Source organism: Echinops telfairi, unplaced genomic scaffold, assembly GCF_000313985.2.
Source record: "Echinops telfairi isolate 266 unplaced genomic scaffold, ASM31398v2 ScPeMD7_9;HRSCAF=40, whole genome shotgun sequence".
Classification (NCBI taxonomy): Eukaryota; Metazoa; Chordata; class Mammalia; order Afrosoricida; family Tenrecidae; genus Echinops; species Echinops telfairi.
Genome location: NW_022103906.1, coordinates 7,008,918 through 7,023,585, shown reverse-complemented (window position 1 = coordinate 7,023,585; position 14,668 = coordinate 7,008,918). Strand labels below are relative to the sequence as shown.

The 14,668-nt window shown below is 37.0% G+C and overlaps 1 protein-coding gene across 1 annotated transcript in view; it reads left to right on the top strand.

The window, feature by feature from the left end:
• The window catches only part of CSMD1 (CUB and Sushi multiple domains 1), a 2,262,799-nt gene that overhangs the window by 1,835,846 nt on the left and 412,285 nt on the right, over positions 1 to 14,668 (top strand). Inside the window, exon 23 of the mRNA XM_045286696.1 lies at positions 3,940 to 4,096. Within this exon, the coding sequence (XP_045142631.1) occupies positions 3,940 to 4,096 (157 nt within the window). The remainder of the gene's footprint in view (positions 1 to 3,939; positions 4,097 to 14,668) is intronic.

Here is a 14,668-nt window from a genome sequence, read left to right as displayed (position 1 = left end):
AGGTTATGAGGTGATGTGTTGGATGACAATCCACAGAGTTAGCCTTTTGAAATCACCAGTTGCTCTGTGGGTAAAAGGCTGGGCTTTCTACTCCTGTAGAGTGTTACCACCTTTCTACTCCTGTAAAGAGTTACCGTCTCAGAAACCCACATGGGGTCATCATGTCAGCATTGACCTGATAGTAGCAAAAATGTATTTTATTTATCCAATTGGATTTAGAGAAAACATAATGTCAGTTCTTGCTGGAGAATATATGGGCTTTGAAATAACTTACTCTTAAATCCTACATATGACATTTGCAGGTAGTTTATCTTTGGCAAGTTATTTAACAGTTTTCAGCCTTAATTTTCTTATGTGTAAAAACACGCAAAGATACCAAGTATGTTGAGTTCTTGTAAACATTAAATGATATTTTTATGGACAATTTCTAAAAATGTCTAGCATAATTTACAGTATCTCCCAAACCAAGTACTTTGATAATTCCTCTGTAGTTTTAACAGAAGCACAGCTTTGGGGGACAGAAGGGTTGGAATGTGAAATGGAAGCAAGCTCAGACACTCTTGTTAAAAACCCAGACTGGGGTGACGTGGAGAAGGAAAGCTGGCCCTCCACAGCTGCTTCCTCGGCAGAGTCAGGAAGAAAGACCAAACTTTGCAGCCTCTTTGTCCGTAGGACTCAGTGACATTCTAGGCCTTGGAGCCACGGCTCTCAGAAGTAGATGATGCTAATTGTTAAACGCTCAGAGAAACGCTCTGGGGTGCTGGACAATGCTCTAGTCTAGACATGCTCCAGGGAACAAAATCAAGTTTTGAAATTGATTGCATGGTCTTGCCTTCATATATAAGATCCCAGCTCTATTTCAAAATCCCCCTTAATTCTATAGCTTAATTCTATCCCCCTTAATACCATAGCTTCTGCTATAGTACCCATGCACCTACAACATTTCTGGAAACTGGATCTCAGCGCAGGGGCAAGGACACTGGCCGACCTCAAGGCCAACAGAAGACAAAGGTTTCCAACAATACAGCCTGAAGGTCAGAAACCATTGAACCCAACTAGCTGTTCTTTCCAGTGTGAGAGTGAAGTTCAGCAGTTTGCCCTAGGTCACATAGCTGATTTGTGACAAGAAAGGACACATTTATCTCATTCTCCTTCTGAAGTATTCTAGCATTTTTTCAATTATCCTTATATCTGAGTGGATGCACACAATACTACCTAGCGGACCCAATAGAGTCAACGAAGTTTAAACTGAGAGCAGCTAAGAGCCAAATACAAAGGAAAAGTTAATAGGTCCCCTAAGTGTCACCCATTTGCACAATGGTGAAAGTGGCGTCTCCAGAGGAGTTCCACTTGACCTCATTAGAAGTTCTGTGCACAGGTCAAGGGGAACTTATAAAGGGCTGCTTTCTCCTCAGTTCGCATCTGACTGTTTTTCAATATCACAATGTAAAGGAGTATTTCCACTCTAGCTGTTCTTTCATGTTAATAGTCTTTGAAAGCTCATGCTGGCAGTATGAAGGACTGTAATTAAGAAGTGATTTTTAGGCAGAAGAGTACATTCCAACTATTATATAAAAAGAAAGAAAGAAAACACAAAGTTACGTGGTAAGAAATCCTTTTCTGAATTATTTTGATAACCTAAAATTTAGAAGCCAATAGCCCTGTAAGGAAAACTTTTAGGTAACAATTAACTGTGCTTTTGTGCAGGTGAGCAATTAAAAATATTGCATAAAATATGCACTAATCATTATTACTGGAACAGGAGGAAGGAAATCATGCTCCTCTGTGATTGCATGCAGTGTGAACTTGTTGATTCTAACAAAAAGCCCCCAAATATCCCACCTACCACATTGAATTGCAGAAAACTGTCAAGCATCTTAAATGCCGAAATGTTTTGCAGGCTTTATTTTATTGAATATGCCAATAAACAACTTAGCACTAAAATCGTTTCAAGTAGAATTTAAAATTTTAAGTAAATTCTATTTTTATACATTCATATATACTGAGTTAACAATAAAGACAAACATTATATATACACATACCCATGCACACATAGATGATATTATTTCTTAAGTCATGTGGAAAAACCATGTGAGAGCAATATAGCCCTAATGAAAATGTTATGAAAAGAAGGTCCAATGGAAAGAGAAAGTAAATTTGGAACATGAGTTCTAGAGCACAGTTCTGTAAACATGGGAGAGATTTCTGAAATACTTCCCGTATTGTCATTCTTGGAATCTATGTGATTTGTCTAATCTGTGATATAACTCTGCTATATCATTCTGAGCATATGGCATTAATCATGAGCCAAGCTCTGAGGATTTGTCATGTAAGCAAATGATAGCGCTGTATCAAACATGACTAACAGCAATTTTGTAGTAACTAAATGGAATCCCTTAGTCCAGACACTTGATAGATGAAGAAATATAACAAAGAAATGTTTGCTGAGCTAAAATAGCTTGTTACTAATGGAATTAGAAGTAAATTGAAATCTCCTAACTTCCAATTCTACATGTTTAACGGATGCAAAATTTGAATCCAGTTTCACATTTTAAGAATTGATTCAATAATGTTCCATATCAGTCTTTGGTACGTTATATTAGTTATTCTTAGCTACGTATCAGTGCTAATTGTTGGTGATGTATATAAGCAACTCTTTTCAGGAGAAGCTTATAGCCCCATATTTCCAGTGTTGAATAAGCTGCTAAATGTAAGTATTGAAATGCTAACCACAGGATCCATGATGATCTAAGGGGGATCCATGTTGACCTAGGAGAGAAAGATGAGGCCATTTGATTTACAGCCTCCTAAACATTATACAGAGTAATCAACAGTAGGAATTGTCTAGAAAGCAGTGAGCTTGGTTTGGGCCTTTCTAGAGCTATAAATAGAACATGAGGTAAGAGTTTGTTGTCCATATGGTATGTTCTTTACCATCGCTAAAGCTGGATCTCTGGTGATACCTGGTAGGTTACATGTTGGGCTGCTAATCCCATGGGCCAACAATCCCATGGGGAGAATGAGTTCTACTGCCTTGTAAAACCACAGGGACAGCTCTACCCTGTCCTGTAGGGTCGCTGCGCATTGGGATCTACTTGATATCCGTGGGTGATCACGATAGCCCCGGCTATTTGGACACATAATTGTAAAGAAGCTGAAATCTTGTGCAGTTTGACTATTTGACAATGTTTCTGAAGGGCACTGAGGGAAGGAGTTTTAGGTTCCTTTTTGCCCCTTCCTGGATGCCTCCCCACAGTGAAGCCAGTGACCTCTTCACCGATACCTCCCTGAACCATCATAATCTAGTCAGAACCAAGTCTGGGTCTACTTTACCTTCCAAGTACTTACTATAGCCATTCATGTTTATAACCACTTAGAAAGATCAGGTCAAATATACAGCACTTTAGAGCGAGACTACACAACCCTCTGATAGGAAAAATGGGATTATTTTATTACAATGAATTTACCTTAGACTTAAGACTAAAAATGGGACAGGATTGCAGTACTTTGCCATGTTTTTTTGTTTGTTTATTTTAACACACATTAGTGAAAAGGAACAAAAATATGTGCCCTTACTTATTTGATATTTCAGAGACATTAATGACTGAAATATAAATCTTTTCATCTTTTACAAGGAGATTAGAGCAAGGGGAATAGTCTGTCAATGAAACTTGAAAATGCAAATACATGTTTAATTTGAAATGAAGTCAAAAAACACTTTCAAAGTAATTAACTTAAAATGTTCTGTACCCAAACAGAATTTTACATTTATAAGGCTAATGGCAAAGCTAAACCTTAAAGAAAAAGTTTTCATTTGTAATAGCATCATTTTGATTTTTCTGAACTATGTAGATTTTATAAAATCGCATCTTTGAACATCTGACTCTCGCGTTAATCTTCTAACACAAAAACTAAAGCACACTGTGACTTTTCTACTAGGTATATGATGGAAAAGATAGTTCATCACGCTCACTGGGAGCCTTCACAAAAAACGAACTTATGGGACTGGTCCTCAATAGCACTTCGAACCACCTATGGCTAGAATTCAACACCAACGGGTCTGACACTGACCAAGGCTTTCAGCTCACATACACTAGTAAGTAGCATTGAGATAATATTTTGTTGTCAGCTAATACCTGTTATTTGGCTAATCTGATCTATTTTAAATTGTTTTCATATCTCTAGTTGTGTTTTTGGTGTAATTAAATGTTTAATACTGTCGAGCAGACAATAAATTTAAACACAATACTATGGGCAATATTTTGAAACATCTATTTAGAGATATTATAGTTTAATTATAAAATTGCTCAACCTGAAATAAGCTGCATATTTAAGAATGTTTATTGTGACATAATATACACTGAAAGTAATTCACTTATGTATAGTATACATGCATATATGTACATATACATGATATAACACACTTATATGTGATATACATTATGTATAAGTGAAAGATTTATAAGGAAATGTTAATATTTTAAATAATAGCTATTAAATATATCACAAATGGCATTGTTTTTATAAAGCTGAGGAAATATAACTAGAATGTGTTTGCAGAACCCAAATTTTATAAATTGTGGGAAATATGCTTACATGATGGCTAATAGTGTTACAAAATATATATTCCACATAGGGGCATAACTATAATTACATGTATTTACTAATTACTCCCATGTAGAAGGGAGTAATTAGTAAAACTCCCTAGTTTTACCAGTACTATTTCTAGATGGGAAATCTAAACCCAAATAATTTAAATACCTTGTAGAAGATAATAGGTATATTAGCTAATGGAACTAGGATTCTATCTGTAACTCAAAGTTTTAAGAAATGTTCTATAGTGTTTCCTATTAATCTAAATTGATATAGAATGTGGTTTTCAAAAACAGATATAAAGAGCAAGAAAAATAAAGAAATTAAGTTGGATTGTCAAGGAAAAATTTAGCATATGATGATTGTCATATTCAATATATTTTAGTTCTAAATAAATATAATGAACATTCTAGCTATGTGGTGGGGATAACTAATTAAAATTAATTAATCAATTAAATGGAATTCTTGAAAAAATCTAACAGTCCAATTCTTCAACAGTTTTATGGTTAAAAAGCTTTATGATGCCCAATACCATGACTTAAAATATTAAAAATTTGGATTTTTGAGTCTTAAAGTATGTTAGTGAATATCAAAACTAATCCCTTTATTTGGAAGATGAGCAAATGGCAGTCTTGGCTAATAGAAATCATCTTACACACACAGAGCTAATCCAGGTGCCAACGAAGTTAATTGCTTCAAATATCCCATTGGTGGGAGAAATTACAGTGATAAGGCTTTGGGCAAAAACAGGATTAGAGTGACTGGCATCATGGACAACCAAGGTTTTACTTTTGTGAAAGTAACCATTTAAAAGACTCTGTAAGAGAGTACACATAATAAAACGATGTTTTAAAAAGAGAGAATACATATGAATGACATTGCTTGGAGACTAAAACTGTAACCATTAAAATTATAAAATTGGATATAATTCTAATTTTCTTAACTGCAATCCCATGTTTTGACATTTTACCCTAAAAAAATTCCAAAGAACTTTGTAAAAAACAAAACAAAAATGCATTCTACATTACTTGTAGATAAAATGTATACTTTTTCAGTTTTTGTTCCTTTTGCTCCTGTTTTTCCATGAATAAAGAGGGAACAGATCACAAGGTCTACATATAACCTCCTCCCTGGGAGACGGACAGTGGAGAAGTGGGTGAGGGAGACGTAGGACAGTGTAAGATATGACAAAAAAAAGAATACTTTATAAATGATCAAGGGTTCAAGGGGGAGGGGAGAGCAGGGAGAGAGGGAAAAAAATGAGAAGCTGATACTAAGTAGAAAGCAGGTGTTTGGAGAATGATGATGGCAACATATGTACAAATGTGCTGGACACAATTGATGTATATATGGATTGTGATAAGAGTTGTATGAGCCCCTAATAAAATGATTTTAAAAATATGTTCAATATTTTTAAAATGTTATTTCTTAGATATGTTAATTAACAGTTTCTAGATACTGTACTACAGTCTAAACACCATCGGTGAATATGAATATTGGAAAAGGAAAACTGAACACTATTTACAAAACCTTGTGAGTTTTATATAAGGAAAAGAGGTATATTTGTGCCTAAACATTTGTCCAATTCTTTTGCCGCTAAATATATTCTTTGTAGGCTGAGCTTTGGCTTATTTTAGTTGCAGTAAGGTGATGCTGTCAGGTAAGCCTTGAGCTTGATTTGGTTTGGAGTAGGCTTATTGTAAGGCAACTTGACAACTCAGCGGCTAAGCATTTGGCTGTTCACCACACGGTCAACCGTTGGAAACCACTAATTTCTCCACATAAAAAAGATTTTGTAGTTGGCTTCTTTAAAGATTTGCAATCTTGAAAATCCTAGAAGGTAGTTTTGTCTGCATTACAGCATCATTATGAGTTGAAAGCAACTCCACAAATAATCGATTGTAAGACTTCTGCCACACATAATCAGCAAAGAACAGAATATTTAGGCCTGGGCTCTCTACTTTCCCCTCTGTTCATAATATGCAATACTATTCCATATCTGGAGGTTATGAAACTCAGCATAGCCTCTCCCAAGACTGCTTTACAGAAAACATATAATACTTAGCTCTATTTTATGTCTCATTATGTTGCTAACTGTAAATACTACTTCCTGTTTTCCCTACAGCTATTTTCAAATGGAATAATTGATTCATGGACATCTGGTTTGATATTCTTATAGTTGTGCAAAAGATGTTCAAACGTAAATTAGCATATATGGCAATTTCAAGCAACTAGGTTTATAAGTGAGGGAAAACTGCCAAAATGTTTCCAGAATCCAGACTTCTTCTTTACTATGCAAATTACAAGTGGAAGGCCCACATGCTCTAGAGACCAGGTGACTGCATTGAGATCAACTGTAGGTTTAGTTTCATCAGTATGTTGTGCACATCCTCCCTCATCAAGAGGAATTGCTTCATTTCATTACCCTCAGACCATACTGGAACCATGCGGCTCTTTTAGTCCCAAACATCTCCTTTGTCTAGCACAGCTTTGAGATGTTCACCAAATAACTTTGAGAAGCAGCTTGGATTTGTTGATCTATATAGGCACAATTTTTAATTATGTGGAATTTTTTATTTCATAGAAATACAAACTTTGGGAAAAGAGAGGAACTACTGAAGATAGTTGAGGGTTGACTTTTTAATTATAGTCAATGGACAAGAATAGTTTTTGATATCTTCCCTGCTACTTCTCTCCTTTTCACCCACCACAAATACACAGGTGCTCCTCAGGCACAAGTGGAGCTTGCAGCATTGTCTTAGAGCTGGAACAGAGTATGAGATGGTGAAAAAATACCAGTCGCATAGAAACAATAGTACATATGACTATCTAATCAAATATACATAAAGGCATGGTTCTTGTTTCCACATCAGTGGTTGAGAAATTCACATTTAACACTATGAAAATAATGTGAAGATATAATTAATTGTCCTCTGTAGTATGGCATGGTTCTATAAATATTGTAGGAGTCAGTCAGAACCCGATTCATAGTGATCAATATACTTGTAAATCATTTGCAGCTATTTATCTTTACCTGTGTTTGCTCTATTTCCCAAAATAAATTAAAGTTTCTTATGATATTATGTGTGTTTTATATTGAGGATATAGAATAATAATTTTATGTTATTCTATTAAAATACAGTTAAACTAAAAATTGGTAAATTGTTGTTTATCAATTATTAAATTGAAATAATTTATAATTGCTATGAAACCTGCTCTTTTCCAAGACTTTTTTACAAATTAAAATAATATTTGATAAAGGCAAATAAGTAAAAGTCAGGGATAATATTTCGGCAAAGAAGATTGAGTGAAAATGTGGAGTTGTCTATGGTCTTTAAGTTCATCAGCTCATTAATATAAAAATTTTTAATAGAATGGAGAATGTATATTGAAAAGAATTAGAAAAAGAAAATTAGCTATCTGGAAACCTAACTATGAACATCTTGAAAAAATAAGTAGATCAATTGATTATACTTAGGTAAGATCAAGACAGGTCTTTCTGGGTGGTACAAATTATCAAATACTGCACTATGAACTTACCCAGAGGCTCCCTCAAAAATAGGCCTGGCAACTTCTTAAAGGTCACACTGTTGAAAACCCTATAACACAGTTCTACTCTGCACACATGGGTCACCTTGAGTCCAAAAAGCCTAGCAGGCAACTAGCAACAAGATCAAACTAGAGTCTCTGATAGTGTATGAACAAGGAGAGTACATGGAACAATTAGGTTTCAAGACTCGTAAGCTGACAGTGATATAAAGGTTGGTCCCTGGAAGATTATAACTTCAAAGTGTTCTGTGTCATTGCTCACTGCAAGTGATTTGGAAAGAAACAAGATTACTTGCTGCCTTTTCTATTAATAAATAGACCTGAGTGAAAAATAGTTAATGATTCTCATTCACATTTTCATTAGCCAGATTGAACATATTGCATATCTTTTGAAAAGAAAAAAGAAAGGAAAAGCTTGCTCTGGAGGATAGTAGGATGCTCAATAGTCACAGAAGAACAGACACATGGAAGCTTTGGTAGTGACTGTTTGAGATACCTCTGGCCAATGGGATTGCTTATATTGTCTAATTTCATTGGGAAAACTAGTACCAATATGAAGGTGAACTAATCAGGCCAACCTCCCTCTCTGTATATTGAGCGCATGTCATTTCCTTCCCTCTCTCCGGCGCCGTGCTCACCATAACCTGTCCTCATTAGGAGCTGATGTCAGTGCAGCTCTTCCAACGGGTAAAGAAGGGTTTATGAATGTTGACATCGGTATTCTAGTACATGGAATGATCACATTGGTGATGTGAAACTAGGAAATTGGACTTCTGGCATTATGTTTCAGTCAGATGAGTCTTCTAATGAAATGAACCTACTTTGGGTGTGCTGATTGAATCAGATGGCTGATCTTACAAAGCCAACCTCTTGCGTGAAGTCACCTAACCGTTTTTCTCAGAGTAAGCCCGTTCCCTCTTAAGTTTGCGAGCCTCATTTGCTTTTTCTTTCAATGTTTATAGCATAGATTGTAGAGTAGGAAAACCCCAGTCAGTGACCTCTCTAAGACAGTGCAGTAAAAGTGGGAGTAAACAGGAAGATCAGATGGGTACAAAAGTCATTTGAACAAATCCTGACAAAAGACAATCCTCTCCTGGGTTCATTTGACTTGAGTGAAATTCCTCCTGTTCACGTGAAAACCTGCAAATTGCAGTCAGCTTTGAGATAGATGTGAGTGGCATTCATGAGTAAGAGCTGAAGACAAAGCTACTGGGAACAAAAATAAGATCACATTACCAGTGACCAAAATCATCAGACACCTGAAGAAATCGAAGGATGCTTAATGATGCTGAGAAGTTTGCTGAGGGAGACAAAAAGGTAGGGATCGATTTGATATGAGAAACAAATTAGAAAATGGTACCTATTCTCTGAAGAATTAGATTTGAGATAAAGTAAAGCTGGGGGGTAGACTTTGCTCTGAAGATAAGGAAACCATGGAAAATGCTGTAAAAGAAAAAATTGACCTGCTGGAAAATGCCCAAGATGCTCACATTGAAGACTTTAAGGCTGCAAAGAAGGCACCCGAAGAAGTTGTTCAGCCAATATCAATCAGCAAACTCTAAGAAAGTGCCTACCCACCCCCAACTGGTAAGAGGAAACAACAGAAAAGTATGAATTGTAGATACTGCTCTGCTAATTCTGTAATATTTTACACACTGGACTCAGGAACTTTTGTTAAGAGAAAATTGAGAGAATTTAAGCCACTGGTATAATTGGACTCTTCACGTCTGAGTGGAGTGGAAATCACTTTATTGAAATAACTTTAGCCTAAATGGTTGTTTACTGCTTTTTCTTAGCAGTTGCTCACAAGTCTTGGGGAAAGAAGAGAAATTGGCAATAAATCCTAGATTGGGAGTGTGCTCACCTTGGAAGCAATTGGGTCAAGTGCATCTGGTGTAGGAATATTTTTCTCCATAAATGATACTAATACATGTTTATTATTTTAAAAAAAGAAAGAAACCCAAAGAGGCTTTAGATATACAATGAGAGCTTCTACTAGTTTGTTTGGCACCTTTGTAGCAATTTAAAAACAACAACAACAGCAGCAAAAGTCCTGGAAAGTTATAGGTCTCAAAACAAAACCTACATAAATGTACTAGCCAGCTCAGAAAATTAATAAAGTACAAAGCTTGAAATTAAAACAAAGTTCCAACTTTGAAGATGAAGTAATTTGCAGAAAACAGTGACATGTAGAAATGGAGAAGTTCACAGACTTTAAGCATATATTACTCCACTCTCAGGTTTGTCATGGCTGGCAGATGTTTCTTTTCACCAGTCCAGAATTCTCTATTTATCCCCATTATTGTATTTAATTCCATTGTAATGAACAAATTCACTGTTACACTTATCTATTATCTACTCCCCACATTCAATCTCCAGCCCCTACACAGCAGACACTGATGACCACTAACTGTATGGCGAGCAACCAACATCTTACCTATTCACTCGAAGATTTTTCCTGAGCCTAGAAATGTGTGGCCTTGAGTATTTGACTGATAAAGGCACACATGAGCAGTTCAACATCCAGCCCAAGATATAAAAAAGTATCACTAGCCACATCAATATGGCTAGTTTTATAAATTCTCCAATACAGTATTGAATTTCTAAGGGAGTATTTCCATTTGAACACAATTTGAAGCATAGGCATTTCCTTAGATTTAAAAAATATTGACATTTGGAGAAAGAAAAATGAAACAAATAAAAACTCTGCATCTCAAAAGTAGGAACGAAATCTAGAATACAGATGAGGTGTTGTGGTTTGTCAGAGGAAAAAAAATCTACCTTCCTTTCTATAGTTTGTTAGAGATTTCCTGGTTATAGCATAAGGGAAGAAATTTGAGCATAAAAATAAGTAATGCCACAAAAAATGTATGTGGTTGCCTTGTGCATGAGTCATTCAAAGCATAGTTTTGCATGATGAAATATAACATAGCTGAATCATTATGTACTCACCTTCTTGCCAACTACTAGACTAGTTTTGGGTAAGTGCAGGCTCCCACATTGGGAGCATTTGTTTCAAGAGAAGAGAGTTTGAACTTTGCCTGTAGCACTTTAATCAAAAAGTTAATGCTAATGTGTTGGTCTATACCAGTGTTTCCCAAACCAGGTAACACTATTTCCTAGGGGTTCCTAGGATGACCCAGTGTGGCTGCAAGAGCAGAAATCTACCACCGACACTTCACCCTGGCTTCTGGACCATAGCTTGGAAGTTTTTCATTACCAAGGCTACATGGAGTTTGCTTTTTATTTTTTCTGAAAAGGAGCAATTGGTTAAATAAGTTTGGAAATCCATATTCTGTACCAGTGTTATTATTGTCCATACACAGACTCATTTTATTAGCATTAGAGAAGATATTAATAATTAAAGAACAACTACCTGAGGGGCTGGCCTCAATCCCAACTCTGTGGACAGCCCCCATTCCCTGCAAAAAGATTCACGTCAGAGGACAGCACTGAAGCTACAGCTCAGGGACAGGGACATGTCTGATCAGAGCACATGGGAGAAAATGAAGGGGGAGGAAGAGAGAGTGGAGCACATCCTGACCCACCAAGCCCTGAGAACAACATTGCTGCTCAGCGCAGCCAAAGTGTAGAGAGGACCATAGGGCCAGCCCAACTACAAGATATGATGTCCCTCACTGACCCATAGTGCTATGGGGGACAACACTGGAGACAGTGCAGGAGTTGCACCCAATCTGACACCACCACACTGAGGCAAAACACTAGGGGTGTGCAACAGCACAACAAGGGGAACAGACCAACGAAGTCCCCAGGGAATACCAAAAATAGACTTTGGGGCCAGGGCTGGGACACTCAATCAGACTAGACCAGAAAACATTCCTAAAGGTCAATAAACAGACCTTGACCTATTTACAGGCTTTTCTTTTTTTTTTTTTTGGTCACTGATTTTTGTTGTTATTTTGTTTTGTGTTCTTTTGTTGCTTTGTTTTGCTCTGTTTTGTTTTTGTGCATATTATTATCTCTTCAGGTCTGTCTAGAGAAGATATGTGGGATAAACATTCTGGAGAACATAAAGGGACTAACAGTTCCAGGAGGGACATGGGAGAGGGGGAGGCGGGGAAAATGAAATGGGTGTTAACAAACCCAGGGACAAGGGAACAACAAGTAATCCAAAATCAATGGCGAGGAGGATGTAGGAGGCCTGGTAGGGTGTAATCAAGGGCAATGTAACCAAGAGGAATTACTGAAACCCAATGAAGGCTGAACGTGATAGTGGGACAAGAGGAAAGTAAAATGAAATAGAGGAAAGATCTAGGAGGCAAAGGGCATTTATAGAGGTCTAAATACAGGCATGCACATATGTAAATATATTTATATATGATGATGGGGAAATAGATCTATGTGTATATATTTATAGGTTTAGAATTAAGGCAGCAGATGGACATTGGTCCTTGACTCAAGTACTCCCTCAATGCAAGAACACTTTTTTCTATTAAACTGGCATTCCTTGATGCTCACCTTCCCGACAAGATCACTGAAGACAAAATGGGTACATAAGCAAATGTGGTGAAGAAAGTTGATGGTACCCGGCTATCCAAAGATATAGTGTCTGGGGTCTTAAAGGCTTGAAGACAAACAAGCAGCCATCTAGCTGAGAAACAATAAAGCCCACACAGAAGAAGCACATCAGCAGGTGTGATCACAAGGTGTCGATAGGATCAGGTATCAGGCATCAAAGACACAGAACAAAAAAATCATATCATTGTGAAGGAGGGGAGTATGAAGTGGAGACTCAAAGCCCATCTGTAGGCAACTGGACATCCCCTTACAGAAGGGTCGTGGGGAGGAATCGATTCAGGGTGCAAAGATGAAACATACAACTTTCCTCTAGTTCAGTAGTTCTCAACATTCCTAATGCGGTGGCCCTTTAATACCATTCCTCTTGTTGCGGTGACCCCCGCCCCCCCAACCATGAAATTATTGTTTTTGTTACTTCATAACTAATTTTGCTACTGTTATGAATCGGGCGACCCCTGTGAAAGGATCTTTCAATCCCCAAAGGGGTCATGACCCATAGGTTGAGAACCACCGGTCTAGTTCTTTAATGCTTCCTCCCCACCCCTAGTATCATGATCCCAATTCTATCTTATAAATCCAGCTACACCAGAGGATGTACACTGGTACAGATAAGAGCTGGAAACACAGGGAATCCAGGACAGATAAATCCCTCGGGATTAATAATGAGAGCAGCGATACCAGGAGGATAAGGGGAAGCAGAGGAGATAGGGGGAACTGATCACAATGATCTACTTATAAGTCCCTCCTTGAGGGATGGACAACAGAAAAGTGGGTGAAGGGAGACATCGGACAGTGTAACACATGAAAAAAATAATTTATAAATTATCAAGAGTTTGTGAAGGAGGTGGGGTGGTGAGGGAGGAGGAAAAATAAGGAGATGGTAGCAAGGGCTCAAGTGGAAAGAAAATGTTTTGAGAATGTTTATGGCAACAAATGTGCAAATGTGCTTGACACAATGTATGTATGTATGGATTGTGATAAAAGTTTTATGAGTCCCTAATAAAATGATTTAAAAAAAAAACCAACTTCCACCTACTTATAACTTACTCTCATATTTTACATAAATCTCATAATTTAGGCAAGGCTGCAAATCAAAAATGGACTTTTAAGACCATAAAAATTACTCCCAACCCTAAATAGTTGTTTTAGAATAACCCATATAGATGTGTCAGAGCATGGACACAAATATGAAGAATAGATTGCACAACTCTTCTTAATATAATTGAACTATTGAATTGAATGATATGTGAATTATTAGCCAATACAACTGTTTTCTTTAAATATTGGGACTGTAGCCATTCGTGGTTTATAAAACCCACTGTCTGTGGTTGATTCTGGCTCACAGCGAAGTATAGTTTCCAAACCTGGTTTTATGGCCGCAGATGGCCTTTGTGTTTCTGCCACTGGAGGGTTTGAACCAATGGCATGTTAGCAGCCCAACACATAATATAGCACTAACAAGGGTCCTGTACAAGGTTTATAGTAGGCACAATATGTTTACTGCATGCTGCCTTAAAGGTTTAATAAAGAAATGATGAAAATTAATTTAATTTACCTTTTTAAATCCAGTATGCTACAAAAATTTGAAATGGCTCTCCACCCCCACCCCACCCCCATCCCCACCATCACCACAAAGGATTCTGAAACATTTGAAATAAAATTACATGATTAAAATCAGGACAAAGACAGTCTAAAATGCCATTTATGCTCCAAAATACTGTGTCTGACTTTCCTGTACATATTATTGTCAGTCCACTGTTTCTGTGGTTTCAGTCACATCACGTCCTAGAGGCAGGGAGTGGAAGACAATATGAATGTCTCATCAAACCCAGCTCCTGGGAAGTGGAAATCAATTGTCGTGGTCAAAACACAGTCTAAATGATAGCGAGATACCACAGGAAAAACTAGAATCATCATCTGTCCATTCAAGGGTGGGACTTTAGGAAGGCAGATCTCTTGTCAATAGAAAGGAAGTCCAGGAATTATC